The sequence below is a fragment of the Tyto alba genome, unplaced genomic scaffold (assembly GCF_018691265.1).
Source record: "Tyto alba isolate M040663 unplaced genomic scaffold, T.alba_DEE_v4.0 Super-Scaffold_7, whole genome shotgun sequence".
In the NCBI taxonomy this organism is placed as follows: domain Eukaryota; kingdom Metazoa; phylum Chordata; class Aves; order Strigiformes; family Tytonidae; genus Tyto; species Tyto alba.
In genome coordinates, this window is record NW_024881328.1 from 6,362,441 (window position 1) to 6,378,198 (window position 15,758).

General features: G+C 35.6%; 1 protein-coding gene across 1 annotated transcript in view; it reads left to right on the top strand.

Moving 5' to 3' along the window:
• LRP1B (LDL receptor related protein 1B) overlaps window positions 1-15,758 on the top strand; it is a 754,159-nt gene that overhangs the window by 536,283 nt on the left and 202,118 nt on the right. Inside the window, exon 31 of the mRNA XM_042808487.1 lies at window positions 3,775-3,924. Within this exon, the coding sequence (XP_042664421.1) occupies window positions 3,775-3,924 (150 nt within the window). The remainder of the gene's footprint in view (window positions 1-3,774; window positions 3,925-15,758) is intronic.

Here is a 15,758-nt window from a genome sequence, read left to right on the forward strand (position 1 = left end):
TTCCAATATCAAACTCTAAAAGAAAATATACTCAAAATGCCTGTTTTAATGGTTTAAATTATTCTTACTATTAGCATAATTTTCCCATGCTAAGAACAAGAAAACACTGCAGAAGAGCCAGAGAGTAGCAGTCTTAAAACATTAATTTAATATTTCATTTCTAACTGAGAAACTATTTCCCTAAGTGAAACTCTAGTTCATGCTGTGCTAATTTTGAGTATTTGAGGAGCAAGGTGATTGATCTAATAAGTGAGTTCACAAGTGAATTACTGAAAAAGACAAATATATGACTTATTAGAGTTGGATGTCCTGATAATTGATGGGGATTTTAGTTTTCTGAAGGCAATTTCAGAGTTTGAAGAATAAGGGAAAGTTTTCTAATCTGTGAGCTGAAGTATGATGATGGATTTTTTTCTCAATTCGAGATCTATCAAAAGGAGACAATTTCAATTCAAATATTTTGTATTAATGCCAAGAGTATGTAGTTTGGAGATTTTGGAAACTGATAATCTTAGGATGACAGATTGTGTCTCTTATTTTTATCTTAACTAGTACATACAAGACATGACTTGCTAGTCCGTTCTGCAGTTCTATAAAGCTCAAATACTGTCACATATAGATTGGTTAAAAAAGGAACTAGTCACTTGTGTTACATTAAACTGTATTCTTAGGGTTTCAGAATTAGTGCTTAACTTTATATTTTGTGAGGAAGATAGTTTGATCATTGGTGTCTTGAATTTATTTTAAGTTAAGCAGTTGTTTGTTATCAAAAACTAAAAATACAAACCATGCATCTGTTGGATTGTTTTTAAGGAAATTGTTATAATTAAATTGTAGAGTACTGTATACTTAGGAAGTTTTGAAATAGCTTGGATAAAATACCTTTAAAAACATACTGGATCACTCTCTTATCTATATTCAAAGGAGTCTATAATTGGGGGGGAGGGAGGGAGTGGTTTTTGGGGTTGTTTTGCAGGGTGGGGCATTGTGTATTTTTTTTAAATAGTTCAATCCTTTCTTCTAAACAAACTTGGAGTTTCTGTTTTGCTCATGATTATCGTACAGCCCTATTTGCTATTTTAGCTCTTGTTTCATTTTCTTGGCTGACTCTACTTGAATATGCCTTGCTAATTTGTTATTTCTTTTGAATATATAGTATAGTCTACAAACAAAATTTTTGCAGATGTGAACCAAAAATCTTGCAACTGCATCTTTAAATTTTAATCTTAAATTTAGTTTTAAAAAAGTAATTTCTTAAGTACATATGTGTATTTAGCAAAGAAATAATTATTTCCTAATTTTAACAATTGTTTTCTCACCTGAAATGTAATCAGCCATAAACAGTTAAAAAAAACCCTTTCTTAAATCACTATGGTGGGAAATGTGAACAAAAATTCCAAATACTGCTACATACAAATAAATACAAATAGTGTCCAACATCTAATTGATTTAGATAGCAAGAATTAATCCCATCTTTAACGTTCTTGGAACACACTGTTTCCTTAAGCTTCCACTGCTTTTTAGATAACATCTCTACAGATAAAAATAAATGTAGAGGAACATGCATAATTTAAGCAATAAGTCTATGAAAAATGCTATCAAGAGTCGTTTCTTTGAACTTCAGGTATGCACCAAACGAAAATATCAAACTTGATTTTCTGGTAGTGGAAGCTGAGTTCTCATTACATATATGGCTTTAAGTTTGGAACCCCTGTGTGTGAACTGCTGGAATAACCTTCATTGTATACTTTTTAAATGGTAGCGTATTTCTGGAAATTTGAATGAGGAAATTGGAAATGCATGTGAAAGCAGTGATGGCCTATGTCATGGTAATGTTTTTTTTTTTTTTAAACACAGCAGAATTCTCTGAGACCAATATTTTAAAATCCACATGTTCAGGTTGACTTTGGGAACTGGGACATAAGGTGTAAGCCAGTCACCCATGCTAGAATGCATCATGACTATCAGTGATGCTTATGGCTAGTAAGTCACCTATTTTCGCTAGTAAAAACAGGACAATTCCTGAAAAACTCTAAATAAACATTTTCTGCCTACATTAGAAATAATATGTTTTCGTGAAGTTTGATAATAGGTGGAATAACACAACAGGAAAATATTTTGGGAAGAAAAATGTGGTAGGCTTGGGTAGAAGGAGATAGGAATGTTAGTTCTGTCAGTTGCTGCTGTGTAATTGGAGTACCCATGTGTAGAAAAAAATAGTTTAATATCTGAAGAAGTAGAAAAACTGACAAGATACCATTGTAATTGCTGTGCAGATTGCATTCACAGCAACCCCATAAATAGATCTGTCTTGGGGAAATCAGTGAGCAGCTGACTGGTAGCAATCAGGAGTTAGAGAATAGCAAATGCTATCCATCTCAGAGTGAGGAAAGCTCAATGCTTGCATATTACTTCTGTAACCCATAGCAAGGTTCACCCATATTCCCACGAAAGTTTCCTGTGCTGAGCCTAAGTACTGCAAGTGCTGTCTCCAAGGTCTGTGGCACTGTCTTTTCACTTTGGACAGTGCTTATTGTACAAGCATAAAAACACGTATGTGCAGGTATAAGCTGCAAGGTCAATCTCTCCTGAGGGCACTGCTTGGTATCCTTATCCTCTTATGAGTGCGCGTTGTTCTGTTATGTGTGATACACTTGCAAAGAGGGGAAAAAATATCAGTAACTGTAAAGGAACTGGAAAGCTGTTGTTCAGAAGCTTAGGAAGCGGACACCTTTTGGCCTACTATGTCAAATCCGCATAAAGAAGTTGTAGCATGATGCCAGCTGTAAGTGCTGGAGCGCGTGGCACTGCTTTCTCCTGTCGGGATTTTGAAAATAGATCTACCTTTCCACAGAGAAGCAGTTTACAGGATGGAAGAAGAGTACTGTACAATATCTAGAGGTTGACCTATGGAGTGAAGTACAATATTTTTTGGCAACTTGCTGCAGGATACCTAACATGAGTTCTGGGAAAAGTCTAGTACCAAAGCAAATTATCATGGCATATATTGTCAACATGCCAAGCATATTTCACTGTGGAAAACCTCCTGCTACAATTACTTTAAAATTTTTAAAGGATTATAGAAGTCTAAAATACACCATCTCCTAATTCTTTGCTCTTACTTCCAGAAAACTATATGCTTTGTTCATTTAGTAGTTTCTTTTGCAAGTATTTTTTATTTCTATAGTCCTCTTGTTTCTAACTCCAGAGAACTGATCATGAGGTCAGTTCGCTATGAAGCAAAATGATAATTAATACTATGAATTTATTGAGAATTAATATTAGGGTTTGGTATTTCAGCATTCTAAACAGTGGGCTGTGGATGTAGAGAGGGAACAGAGTTTTTATAGTTCTGAGGCACAAAAAGTAGCTTGTTTTCTAAGTCATTATGTATTCATAATTTTAGAGTATAGATGATGGCTTCTGGTTTGTATTTACTGTAGTCAATGACCTTGCTTAGGAGCTTATTTCATTCAAGTAGTTGTTCATTACCAGATAATGCTCTTTCATCAGTCAGGCACTAATTGATTTCTGTAGATGTTGGGAGAAATAAAAGGCAGAAATCTTTTTTAAAAGGATAGCTTTTTCCACTATAAATGGCTGAGTACATTTGGCTTTCTTGGTTGTTTTTTTAAAGTTTGAGTGGATGAGTGGATAAACATAATTGTGTGTGTGTATACATATTTCTTAAAGACACTTATTTCGAAAACAGTTTAACACTAAATGTATATTAACTGTTCAAGCCACAGTTAAAGTTGTATACATTGATTACAGGTTTATCAATAGATTATGGGGAGAACAAACTTTACTGGATCAGTTCAGGAAATGGAACCATAAATAGATGCAACTTGGATGGTGGTAATCTTGAAATAATAGAATCAATGAAAGAAGACTTAACAAAAGCCACAGCTTTAACCATTATGGGTAAGTCCAGTGGTAATAACTTGCTTTTTAAATGATTGGAGGCTAACTAATAACGAAATATCAAAAGCTTAGAGAACCTACTATTGGGTTTATGTAAATAATAAATACAGTACATTCACTAGTGAGACTGTTTTGTTTGTGAAAAAAGTTTTTTATATTTCATTGAACAGACATCTTCCAATCTGTATTACAAGTACATGTTTCTAAATATAGTCTTGTATATGTATACACAGGATGAAGGTAACAGATTGGTGGCTTATATTTACCATAGTTACTTGTAAAGCATGTTGGAAGAAGGTGTGTTATGCTCTTTATTACAAAGAATTATCTATGACTTGTTTCTTCTGCTGCTTACTTCTTTCTACTTAGTTCGGAATAGCCCTAGTTTGTTGGATTGGCTTGCACTTTGTTAAGACTTCTTTAGGTTATGAATTGATGATGGATTATTTGAATAAGTTGCTGATTTGGAGTTTCATATGTCTGCTAATATTCTGTTTATTAAATGGGTTGAAAAAAAAGTTCTGCTTGTTATACTTTGCACATTAGAACATTCAAAAAATTTAAATTATTAAAAAAAAATCGAAATAAGAACAGTAACATAATGAAAAATTCCTAAATCGTTCAAGAAGTCTCTAAGTTGTAGATCTGTGAATATTATGAGAATGCTGCTTCAAATTTACTGTTTCACATATGCATTTTCAGCTCTTGGCCCTTGCTGGAACTAGGAGACAGTATCTTAAGAAATTCTAGCCTGACTCAGAACTAGTATTTATAATATTCTAGAGATAACTTTAGAGCTTTCCATATTTCCTCCAAATGCTTTGTTGAGCTCTGTTCTAGTTCAATTAAAAAGTAGTTATCCTGGATGTTCAAATAAAAAAAAAATAAATTCAGTTGATAAGTAGAATTTTGTTGGGATAGTTGACTAAAAAACTGCCAGTTTTTTTATAAAGTATTCTATTTGATTGATTAACTATATAATGTAAATATAGATTGTCTGCTTGTGAAAGTTATGCTAAATGAACTCCAAAGACTTTATGTACATGGTGTAAATTAAGTCATATTTTAAAGTAGCAACTGCTAACATAGTTTTATTATACACATATTTGGCCAGTATTGAACTCTAGATGCTGTCAAAATCTGTTGGAGAGGGAATGCTTTTATATATGTATTCATAAACAGAAACAAGTTTTCTGTCAGGAGGAGTCATGAATGTTAATATAGACAAATGCTCTTTCGTTGATTTGGTTGTGACTAGAAACAGAATGAATAGATGACCTTTACTACAGGGAGCTATTGGAAGTCTTTAATATGAGATGTTGTAAAGAGTATTTGTTCATACTGTCACTGAGATGTCTCTGGTATCAAGTCTTCATTTGTGATTCACAGAAGCTACAACAGTGATGATCCATCTGGGATTTTGAATAAAGGGCTTTAGCTATTATTTAAAGAAGAATGTTTCATGCTTGTTTGCATGAAAGTAGTTGAATTTTTGCAGGTGTGGAGATACAAGAATTTCTGCTGCGTAGTTTTTAAACATACATGCATCTAATATTTCTAGTTTGGGATGCTTTGTTTTTATAAGTGATGACAATTCTTCCTGCTGAAAATTGGTAAACAAAACTTACAAAATGTTTGGGGTTTTCTATTTGTTTTGCTTTTGGGTTTTGCCTTTGTTTTGGAGCCATAGTTGTGATAAGCTGCTATACGACATTGCAGTATGATTCCATATATAAAACTGTTGTAGAAAACTGCAAACAAATACAGTTTTATAATCAGTACTGTATGTGCTGATTGAAAAACATGAAGAGTATCTGTATTCATTTCTCCTGTATTATTTTTTATATTGTGGAACATACTGTAGCAACATAAATGCTATCCATTTTCCTGAGGCAATGGTGTCTTTATGTCATTCTTATAGTTGGGCTTTCATGTGTGTAAAGTGGATCAAAACAGAAAATCCAATGTGATACAAAGCAAGATAAGAGATCTGTAATTGGTGAATGATCACAATAATATATAAATAAAGAAGAATTAATAATTTGTTCTAATATAAAATGCAACTTGATAGTGTGTGAAAATTTAGTACCCCTGTTGATCTGTTTGCCTACAAGATTAATAGGAAGTTTTAGCAGGTGAATCACAGTAATTATGATGTTTATTGCATCATTTTTGGTCCATTTCATAAGTTTTCTTGACTGCTTTTATCTGAAAACACAGTAAACACATAAAAACAACATGAGTTGGAATGTTTCTTCTCTGTTTTATATACTGAGCTAACTTTTTTTACCATCTGAATTCCTCGGTGACTGAAGAAAAACCAAATATGTTATATTTGCCTAAACTCTAAACTCATTTGTGGCATTTAGGTTCCACTCAGTGCTAGAGTCCTGTAGGCTTGTGCTGTCTTTTGCATTTAGTGTGTCCCCAGGTAAAAATAGTATTTTGGACAGCTTATATTTCTTGTTTCTTTATCTTATCTATATGATCATGTCGTATTGTTGGGTTGTGTTTCCACTGGGGCAGAAAGAGGAGATAGAGTTGGGTATTTTGAGACTCCCTTTGTACAGTAGTCTCACTAGGTCATCCACTGGTCATTTGTTGTTGATCATCAGAACCGTTATTGGTCTTCAGACCTAAACCAAGGAAAGTTGTATACATTAATTACAGGTTTATCAATAGATTATGCGGAGAACAAGCTTTACTGTATCAGTTCAGGAAATTCAGAGCTAAAACAAGGAAATGGTGGAAGAAACCTCAGTGAATTGAGGGGACAGGGTTATGTGATCCGAGACAGCCCTGTTTCCCATGTCCCCTTCCCCCCTCAGCAAGGGTAGGTGCACTGGGGAAGAAAGGATTGTCAGAAAAATTGCTGAATTCCCAATAAGTTTACTATACTGGTGATGTCTTCTAGCATCTTAGTCTTTCTTGCTTCTGAAAGTGTTTTTTAACTGTTTGTGAAGCACCTCCCTACCTAGCCTAGCATCTTTCAAAGCATCAGTCTTCTTGTCAGAAAGCATGAGCTCCCAGAGAGACACCCAAGGATAATCCAATAGTTTGTGTGAAGAGCTAGTATCCTCTGTTCTTTGTCTGGACAGCCTTTTGTACAGAAAACTAACAGATCTTCTAACATCTTCCAGTGGTTTTTGCTATATCTTACAGTTTATGTTCCAGAAGATTTTTCAGAACTATAAAAAACTAATGACTGACAGAGACTTGGCCCAGGACTTCTTTCTTGCTTTGTTAATCTCTGTGCCGTTCTGATACTTTTGTGTTATCTTGAACTTTGATTCCATTAATTGAAAAATAGAAAAAGAAATGAGAAGCAGTTAGGCACTCCATGATTATCTACTGTAATATGAACTCAATAAATAATGCTAGCAAAGTCAGTGAAGTTTTGGTTTGCATTTTACTATATCTTACGGAGACAAATGCCACTCCCCTATATTACAACTCCTCAATCTTTTAGTTGTTTGTACTCCATTGCTTTCAAACCCTTTATTTTAGTGTTGCAGTTTAGCTGTTGTAAACTGTTTAGAAGTTACCACTACTGTTTCAGATGTTTACTGTTGTTTAGTCCTTTCTGAGCTCTGTTTAACATTTTCCTATTATTATATCGTTTAATGGAAATATACAGAAGTTAATGATAAGACATGAAAAAATAATGTTAGCAAACAAGTTGGTGACAAAGCGACTCTGAGGTTTATCCTTGAGGGAAATGGAAACAAGTTATATAATTCACATCTTTCTGTATTTTGTTTATTTCATTTATTGCTTTTCTAGTCAGTAGTGTCAGTCATCTTTATATTTCCATATGCTGAGCATCTAAATTCCTAGTCTTTTGGTGTCTGCTCTTGCTACATCTTTTTGAGCATTCATATAGTTGGGATGAAAATTATATTCCATTTGAAAGTAAAGCATTTTGAATATGTACAAAATTACTATTTTTTCCATGAGTTTAAGCATACAAAAATTAAATTATTTTTGTGGTTGCCATTCTGTATTACAAAGATGTTTCTATAAAACCATGATGAAGTCACATTTGCTTTTCTACTCTTCCCACTTTTCCTTCAAATACGCATTCACAGTGTGAAATGTCAGCGTGTGCAACATCAGCCATTTTTAGTTGTCATTTAAAAATGTGTGCGAATGCATTGTTTAGTACTTCACGCTGTTTATTGACTTGCATTTGTTTTTCTTCTGTTACTATGTTAGCTATTCATTTTATTTTGTTCAAAAACCTCTGATGTTTCTTCTGGTCTTTTAGAAGCTTATCTAATTCACAGCAGCCTATGCCCCGCATAATTTTCAACACCTACTACGGACACCATTTACAAGTTGCTAACAAATACATCCACTATTTTGGAAACTCAGGATGTTTCATGTGAGAGAATCTCTGATTTTCTTATACAGTCCAGCAATATTCTTTTCAACATTAAGAAAATGCTTCCTTATACGTGTGTTAAGGTTTAATATATCATATTCAGTATCTGATTTCAGCAGTTTTCCTGCTAGCCAGTGTCTGAGTGTGATCAAATTATATGGATGTGTTTGGCATTCTGTATGAAGTCTCATTTCCTGCCTTCCAAGTTACTTAATGAAAACGGTTCCTTGGCTGTAAGTGAAACTGGTTGGAAATTTGCCTTTCTGGTGAGAACTATATGTATTTCTGGATTGGTGAGCAGAGTCATTGTATTACAAGTTTTGAATTATAAAGAAACTTGCAGCAATATCTGTTATATTTCCGAACTGGCATATTCTTTCTTAAATTATATATGGCTCTGAATCATAAACTGAGCATGGCTAGCAAAGTATTGTTTAGTTACTGTAAGCTTGTAGCTAAGCAAAAGATATTGAAGGCTTCTGTCAGCAGTTTTGGTGTAGGTATTTGATTAGATTTGTATCAGGTCCTCACAGCAATACAGTTTACACAAAATCACAAAATTCAACTCATTTCACTACAAAATAAAAATATGATGTAGATTGTGTAGATTGTAAAATGAGGACATAATTCATTGAGCATTGGTGATTACTTTTTTTTAAATACTTATGGTAGAAACCCCAAAAGAAATATACCATGATTTTAAGCACTAGCCTTTTTCTAGTTGTTGTTTACTAGTGTAAAATAGAGTAACTTCATGTAATGAATGATTACATATCTAAGTGCTATTTTGGTTGAAATTCCTGTTTAAAAAAAAAAAATCAATCCTCAGTGAAACAAAATCATACATATATAATAGCTTTTCAATGGGAGTGTAGATTTTAGAACAATGCCTTTTAAACATAAACCGTATATCCTGCAGCCACAAGGTGTATTATCAAACAATCAAAATAGACAGTAACAATTACAATATTTCATTTTAGACAGAAAATATGTGTTCATGTTACCAAAATATATTCATGCTGCCATTTACTTTTGTCATGTGGTTAAATGATACTCTGGTTATTTGATTTTTGTTTTATCCTAAACAAATTTTCAAAAATAACAACAAAATGCATTTCTAGTAACTCAAATGGTGGGAGCTGTGACTTTGCTGGATGTAATTGCGAAGCAAAAGGGGCTGCTTAGATCAGGAAACTTCAAATACACACACCTTAATTTTCCAAGTCATCAGTCTTCTAATTGCCGTAACACCATTCATTACATTAGCATTAATATATGAAATATATCTAGGCAATTTGCCCAGTTCTGAGTACAGTACATAGTTGTCTTCCATAAATACTCAAACCACCATTAATGGAAACTAATGGCCCATCAAAATTTGCATTCAGACTACTGCTTGAAATCTCCAAAGTACTGTCCACAATGCTAGTATAGCAATTTTTGACATTTGAAATTGCTGTTTCCCAATATGTTTCTGCGCTTAATGCTAATTGCCCCCAAAAATGGATAAATACAACAATTTTAATGTATATTATAACCCAGTTTCAGCGACAAGAATGTAATTACTGATCAAACTACACTCTTGTTAGCATAATCAAGCAAATAAATCTTTTAATTTTAGTTTGATATTTAAAGGTTTCAAATAGCATTATTTCTTCCCTAGTTTGTGAAAGTTGTCTTTATGCTAAAGTCAAGTGGTTTTGTAAAATCATCTACTGTATTTTAAAATTAATATAGAAATAGATTAATTCATCTTGATACTAGAAATCACAGTTGAGTTATCTATAGAGAACATACATTAATAACACAGAGAGAAATAGTCCAAGACTCTGCTTAGAATTATGGACAAAACCAGCTGTGGAACACATTGGGGGTTTTTTGGTATGAGATGACTGTGGTATATATTGGCCACCCAGAAGTTCCTAAATTCAAACTTGTATTCTTTAGGTCATAGGGCATAACTGGCCAGCTGTGAATAGTTCATGGCTTTTGACAGGTAGTTGTAAGAGGATTGACCTCAAGATGTCTGTACTTCAGAATTTGTGGATTGATTTTATAGTTTTCTTTGGTTTTGTTTGGTTTTTGTTTGTTTATTTGTTGGGGGGTTTTGTGTTAATGTTATGAAGAGAGAAGAACTCTTATGATCTGACATGTCTGACACCGCTGATAGAAATTGTCCAGATACTGTCCACTATATATGAAAGCAGCAATAATCTCAGTAGCTCCGTAAACAAAAGAGATACATGATGGAATGTTCAGTTGGTGATGTAGAAATGGTTTGGCTCTATATCTGTATTACAAGGGAGAAATTAAACTATTTATGCCTTCATCTCTTGGTAAAAGAATATGCAAAGTTGGTTATTTGGGGGTTTTGTTTGTTTCCTTTCCCTATAGAGACAGGCAAGTCAGCTAATTGCAGTTTTTGGGAGGCTGTCAGTACCGTAGCCAAGCATGAGGTTTTAAGCCAAATGCTAAAGAAATGTCTGAGTTTGATCACTTCTTTGAAGTACATGATAAAAACCACCAAAACTATGTGTTTTGCTTCCTTCCTGTACTCCAATCTTAAAATTATGGATGGGTTTGGATATATAAAACAGTGAGTTTGAGTATATTATGCACAAGACATCAGTCTTTATCAAAATTATTTAATAGGCCATTCTGATTCATGGTCAAATAGAAGATTTGAAGACTGAAATCACTTCTTCACATACAGCCATTTCCATTAAAAAGTTAGCCTAAACCTTTATGATAGATAATTCATTATTGTGGATCATAATATAACAGAAAAAAAAGTCAAATTGCCATTATTTCACTTATGGTTTATTTCGCATATTCACATTTCACATCTGTCTTTCTGTTACAATTCACACCATCAAAATAAAGCACAGGAATTTCTGATTCTAAGGACTGATAAAAGAATAATCAGATGCAAACTACTATTAACAGATTGATGTCACATGGTGATCTTTTCACTCAGTCAATTCTAGCACCTTTGCATGCATAGGATGATAGATTTCCTTTAAATTTTACCCAGTTTTCACTGGAGAGTTCCATTTGGGTCTCCAAGTCTTCATTTTCAGAATATTTGCATTCTGTAGATTATTGTCGCATCTTAAACCTGTGAAGACTACTCAGTAAAGGGTTTTTTTCCTTGATATTTTCAGTTTATCTTCTTACGTGCAGTAACTTTTTAAAGTTACTGCAATGGAAATTATTTTTCAGATCTGCAGTTTCCATCATGAAACACTCAACTGTCTGGGTCTACAAATTAGTTATTTAAATATTAAAACTGCAGCATAGGAAACAATTCATTTAACTAAAAATAAAATGAACTAAAAATGAAGTTAATGCACAATATTTGTCGGAAAGGCAGTGTTCCTGAGGTTTAAAAGTTTTTTTTCATTCTAGGGTTTTACTTTTGGTTCATCTACAATAATAACATTTTCTGTCTGAAATTAAAATGCTGGTGATGTCAAACACACAGTTATACAGACTTGTCCCATTTAATTATTTCATTTAAGACGTTTAAAAGATAAATAACTATTTGGAGAAAAAAAAAAAAAAAAAAAGAAATGTTCATACCTTTTTCTTCATGTAGAACATTGCTGTGTGACCGTATTTCACAGTAATTAATACTTTAAATGTAGTCATGAGTGAAATGTTAACTCGCTGCAGAGATGTAGTTTGTTAGTAACCTAAGCATGTCATACTGTCCATATACTGCCATTTACTTTGTTTCAGTTTAAAAATACATGTAACAAACTGAAGATAAAGTTGAATTCAACTTGCTGCTATAATCTCCTTTCCTTTTTCTGTTGTTTTCCCTTTCATTGTTAAATTTAACATTCACATAAAAGCTACACTGTGTTGCCTTTGATAGTGTTGGTCAAATCTAGGTCTCAGGTAATATGGTATTAAAATGTCAGCTAGTTCAGTTTAACATAGATACTTTTCCAAAAGGCTGAGAGCAGAGGGAAGTTGCTTACACTTCTTTTTATACCATTTTGTTAACTCAGAGAATATATCAGAGATGGGCCAATGAAACCTTGTTTCTTTACTGAGACTTTCTAACTTTCTAATAGGCTAATACCAGAACTGCATTTTATTTGACTGATCAAATTTTACTAACAAAATAGCTTAAATTTCTTTATAGTAAAGGAATCTAGAAAAAATATAAGTTGTGGATCCTCAGAAGTACCATTTTAACTTCATAGGATACCAGGCTGGAAGGGACCTCAAGGATCACCTTGTCCAACCTTTCTTGGTAAAAGCACGGCTTAGGGTGGCCCAGCACCCTGTCGAGCTGCATCTTAAGTGTCCAATGCTGGGGAATCCACCACATCCCTGTGGAGATTATTCCAGTGGCTGATTGTTCTCATTGTGAAAAATTTCCCTCTTGTGTCCAGAATCATGCCAGGCATACTTTAGTCCTTGTTAAAAGGGAGTCTCCATCTTTGTAGCCACCCTTTAAATACTGGAACATAGTGATAAGGTCTCCCCTGAACCTTCTCTTCTCAAAGATGAACAAACCCAGTTCTCTCAGCCTTTCCTCACAGGGCAGGCTGCCCTGTGTCCCTTGATCACCTTTGTGGCCTCCTCCGGACCCTCTCCAGCCTGGCCACAGCTTTTTTGCATAGCAGGGACCAAAACTGAACACAGTATTCCAGGTGTGGCCTGACAAGCGCTGACTAGAGTGGAACAATGACTTCTTCATCTCTGCTGATGGTGCCCTTGTTGATGCAGTCCCAGCACCCCGTTAGCTTTCTTTGCCACTGCAGCTCACTGTTCTCTCATATTGAGTTTGTTGCCCACCAGGACCCCCAGGTACCTCTCCACAGAGCTGCTCCCCAACCAGGTAGATGCAAGCCTGTGCCTCATTCCTGGATTATATTCTCCCAGGTCCCAGACCTTGCACTTGTCCTTGCTGAACTTCTTAAGATTCTTGTTAACCCACTCTTGCAGCTGATCCAGACCTTCCTGCAGGGTGGCTCTACCTTCTGAAGCATCCACTTCCCCACTCAGCTTGGTATCATCAGCAATCAGGATACACTTGATCCCATCATCCAGGTCACTTATAAAGACATTAAATAGTGCTGGTCCCAATATCGATTCCTGGGGAACCCCACCTGTGACAGGTTGCCAGTTGGAAAAGGAGCAATTTCCCACCGTCTCTCTGGGTGCAGCCTGTCCACCAGGTCCCCCCCACCGCACAGACCACTTGTCTAGACCGTAACACATCAGCTTCTCAAGGAGGAGGCTGTGGGGAACCGTACTGAAGCTTTGGAGAAATCCAGGCAGTGTCCACCGCTTGCCCCTGCATCGACCAAAGAGGTTACTATGTCATAGAAGGTGATCAGGTTTGTCAAGCATGATTTGCCCTTGGTGAATCTGTGCTGGATTTTTCCAGTCATGTGATTCATTTGACTTCTGATAGCCCCCAGGAGGATTCGTTCCATAACCTTCCCAGAGACTGAGGTAAAACTGATAAGCTTATAATTTCCTGGATCCTTCTTTAAGCCCTTCATGTGGATGGGGGTTATATTTGCCTTCTTCCAGTCTTCTTGGATGTACCCCAATCTCCGTGACTTCTCAGATTGTGGAGTGAGGCATCACAACATCAGCCAGCTCTCTCAACACCCTCAGATGGATAACATCAGGCTTCATCAATTTGTAGGGGTCAAACTCCTGTAACAGTTCGCATTCCAACTCTTCCTTCACTGATGCTGGGTCTGTGTTTGCATTGATCTGGATTTTTGTTTCCAAGTTCTGGGGACCAACAGTGCTGGTAAAGATGGAGGTGAAGAAAGTGTTGAGAACCTCTGCCTTTTCAGTGTTGTTGGTGACTAACCTCTTCTGTTTAAATGCGGGCCAGTATTTTCCTTCTGTTTCTGCTAGTGGTTTCTGTACCTGAAGAACCCTTTCTTGTAGTTTTTGACATCTCTGTCCAATTTCAGTTCGAGCTGAGCCTTTTCTTTTTTAACTACATCTCTGCACACACTGGCAATACCCTTGTAGTTCTCAATGGGTTTCCATCCCTGGTATGCTTTTCCTTCTGAAGCTTCTTTTCTGAAGTGGTGAGCGACAGAGTTAACCAGTCACTAAGTCAAGAGAAACTGATAACCCACAATGAGTTGGAAGGAGGTCATTGTCTTGTGACGAGAATAAGGACTCGGGTAGGGTGTTCTGGCATTCAAAGAAACAGAAAGAGAAACACAGTGAAACGTATTATGCACTGTGGAACTTGTCAGTCGGGAACACTGAGGCCAATTCATCATACATCTGTGTGTACTCTAGTGACAATGGGGACTAATGTGTTAAGGACATGAAATCAGAAGATTGGATATAGTTTCTGTGTCTTCAGTTCACTGAAGTTTGAGTTTGGTACCAAAGCTGTTTAATATTATGTTCTCATGCATTGGGAGGTAGAGCCTGCTTTTTGTTTTTTGTTGTTTTTTTTTTTTTTCATGATTTCTTAGTTAATGATTGTAATTTGTTTTTAATGAAAAATGTGGTTTAGCCTTGCAAGCAATTTTTTTCACTTCTGAAAAGTAATTTCTCCCCTAAAGTCAGCAGAATTTCCATATATAACTAGGCATTTTAATTTAGGATTTTCTATGGAAATAACCTCAAATCAGCAGTTGTTGCAGAAAAAGTGGAACTGGTGAAGACTGCTTTTATGTTTCCTGAATCTTAATAACAGAGTACCTTCAGCTTCTCTCTATAACCTTCTCTCCATAATGCCTTGTTGTAGCTGCTCACTCACACCCCCAGTGGAATGGGGGAGAGAATCAGAAAAAGAGTAAAACTTGTGGGTTGAGATAAAGACAGTTTAATAGGACAGAAAAGGAAGAGAAAATAATAATAATGATAAGAGAATACACAAAACAAGTGATGCACAATGCAGTTGCTCATCACTCACTGACCAATGCCCAGCCAGTCCCTGAGCAGCTATCGGACCCCTCCCCAGCCAACTCCCCCCAGTTTATATGCTGAGCATGATGCCATATGATATAGAATATCCCAATGGTCAGATGGGGTCAGCTGTCCTGGCTATGTCCCCTCCCAGCTGAAAAGCCCTTAACAGTGTAAGCTCTGCTGAGCAACAGCTAAAACATCAGTGTGTTGTCAACATCATTCTCATCCTAAATCCAAAACACAGCACTATACCAGCTACTAGGAAGAAAAAAATGACTCTACCGAAGCCAAAACCAAGGCATACCTCCACCGAAATACCCCACATCTTTTATCCTAAGACCTCACCCCAGTTTCTTTCCTGCTCTTCTCCCCAGTGGATGTCTGCTGCAAGCACTTGTAGAGACTTCTCCTATTCACAGTTTCCTATCACAATACCCAATTTTCCTCACATATGCCTTAAATTTCTCCCTTTTTTTCCTCTCCACTCTATTCCCCATCTTCTTTGTGTCAAAACAAAGCACAGGCTGTTGCCACT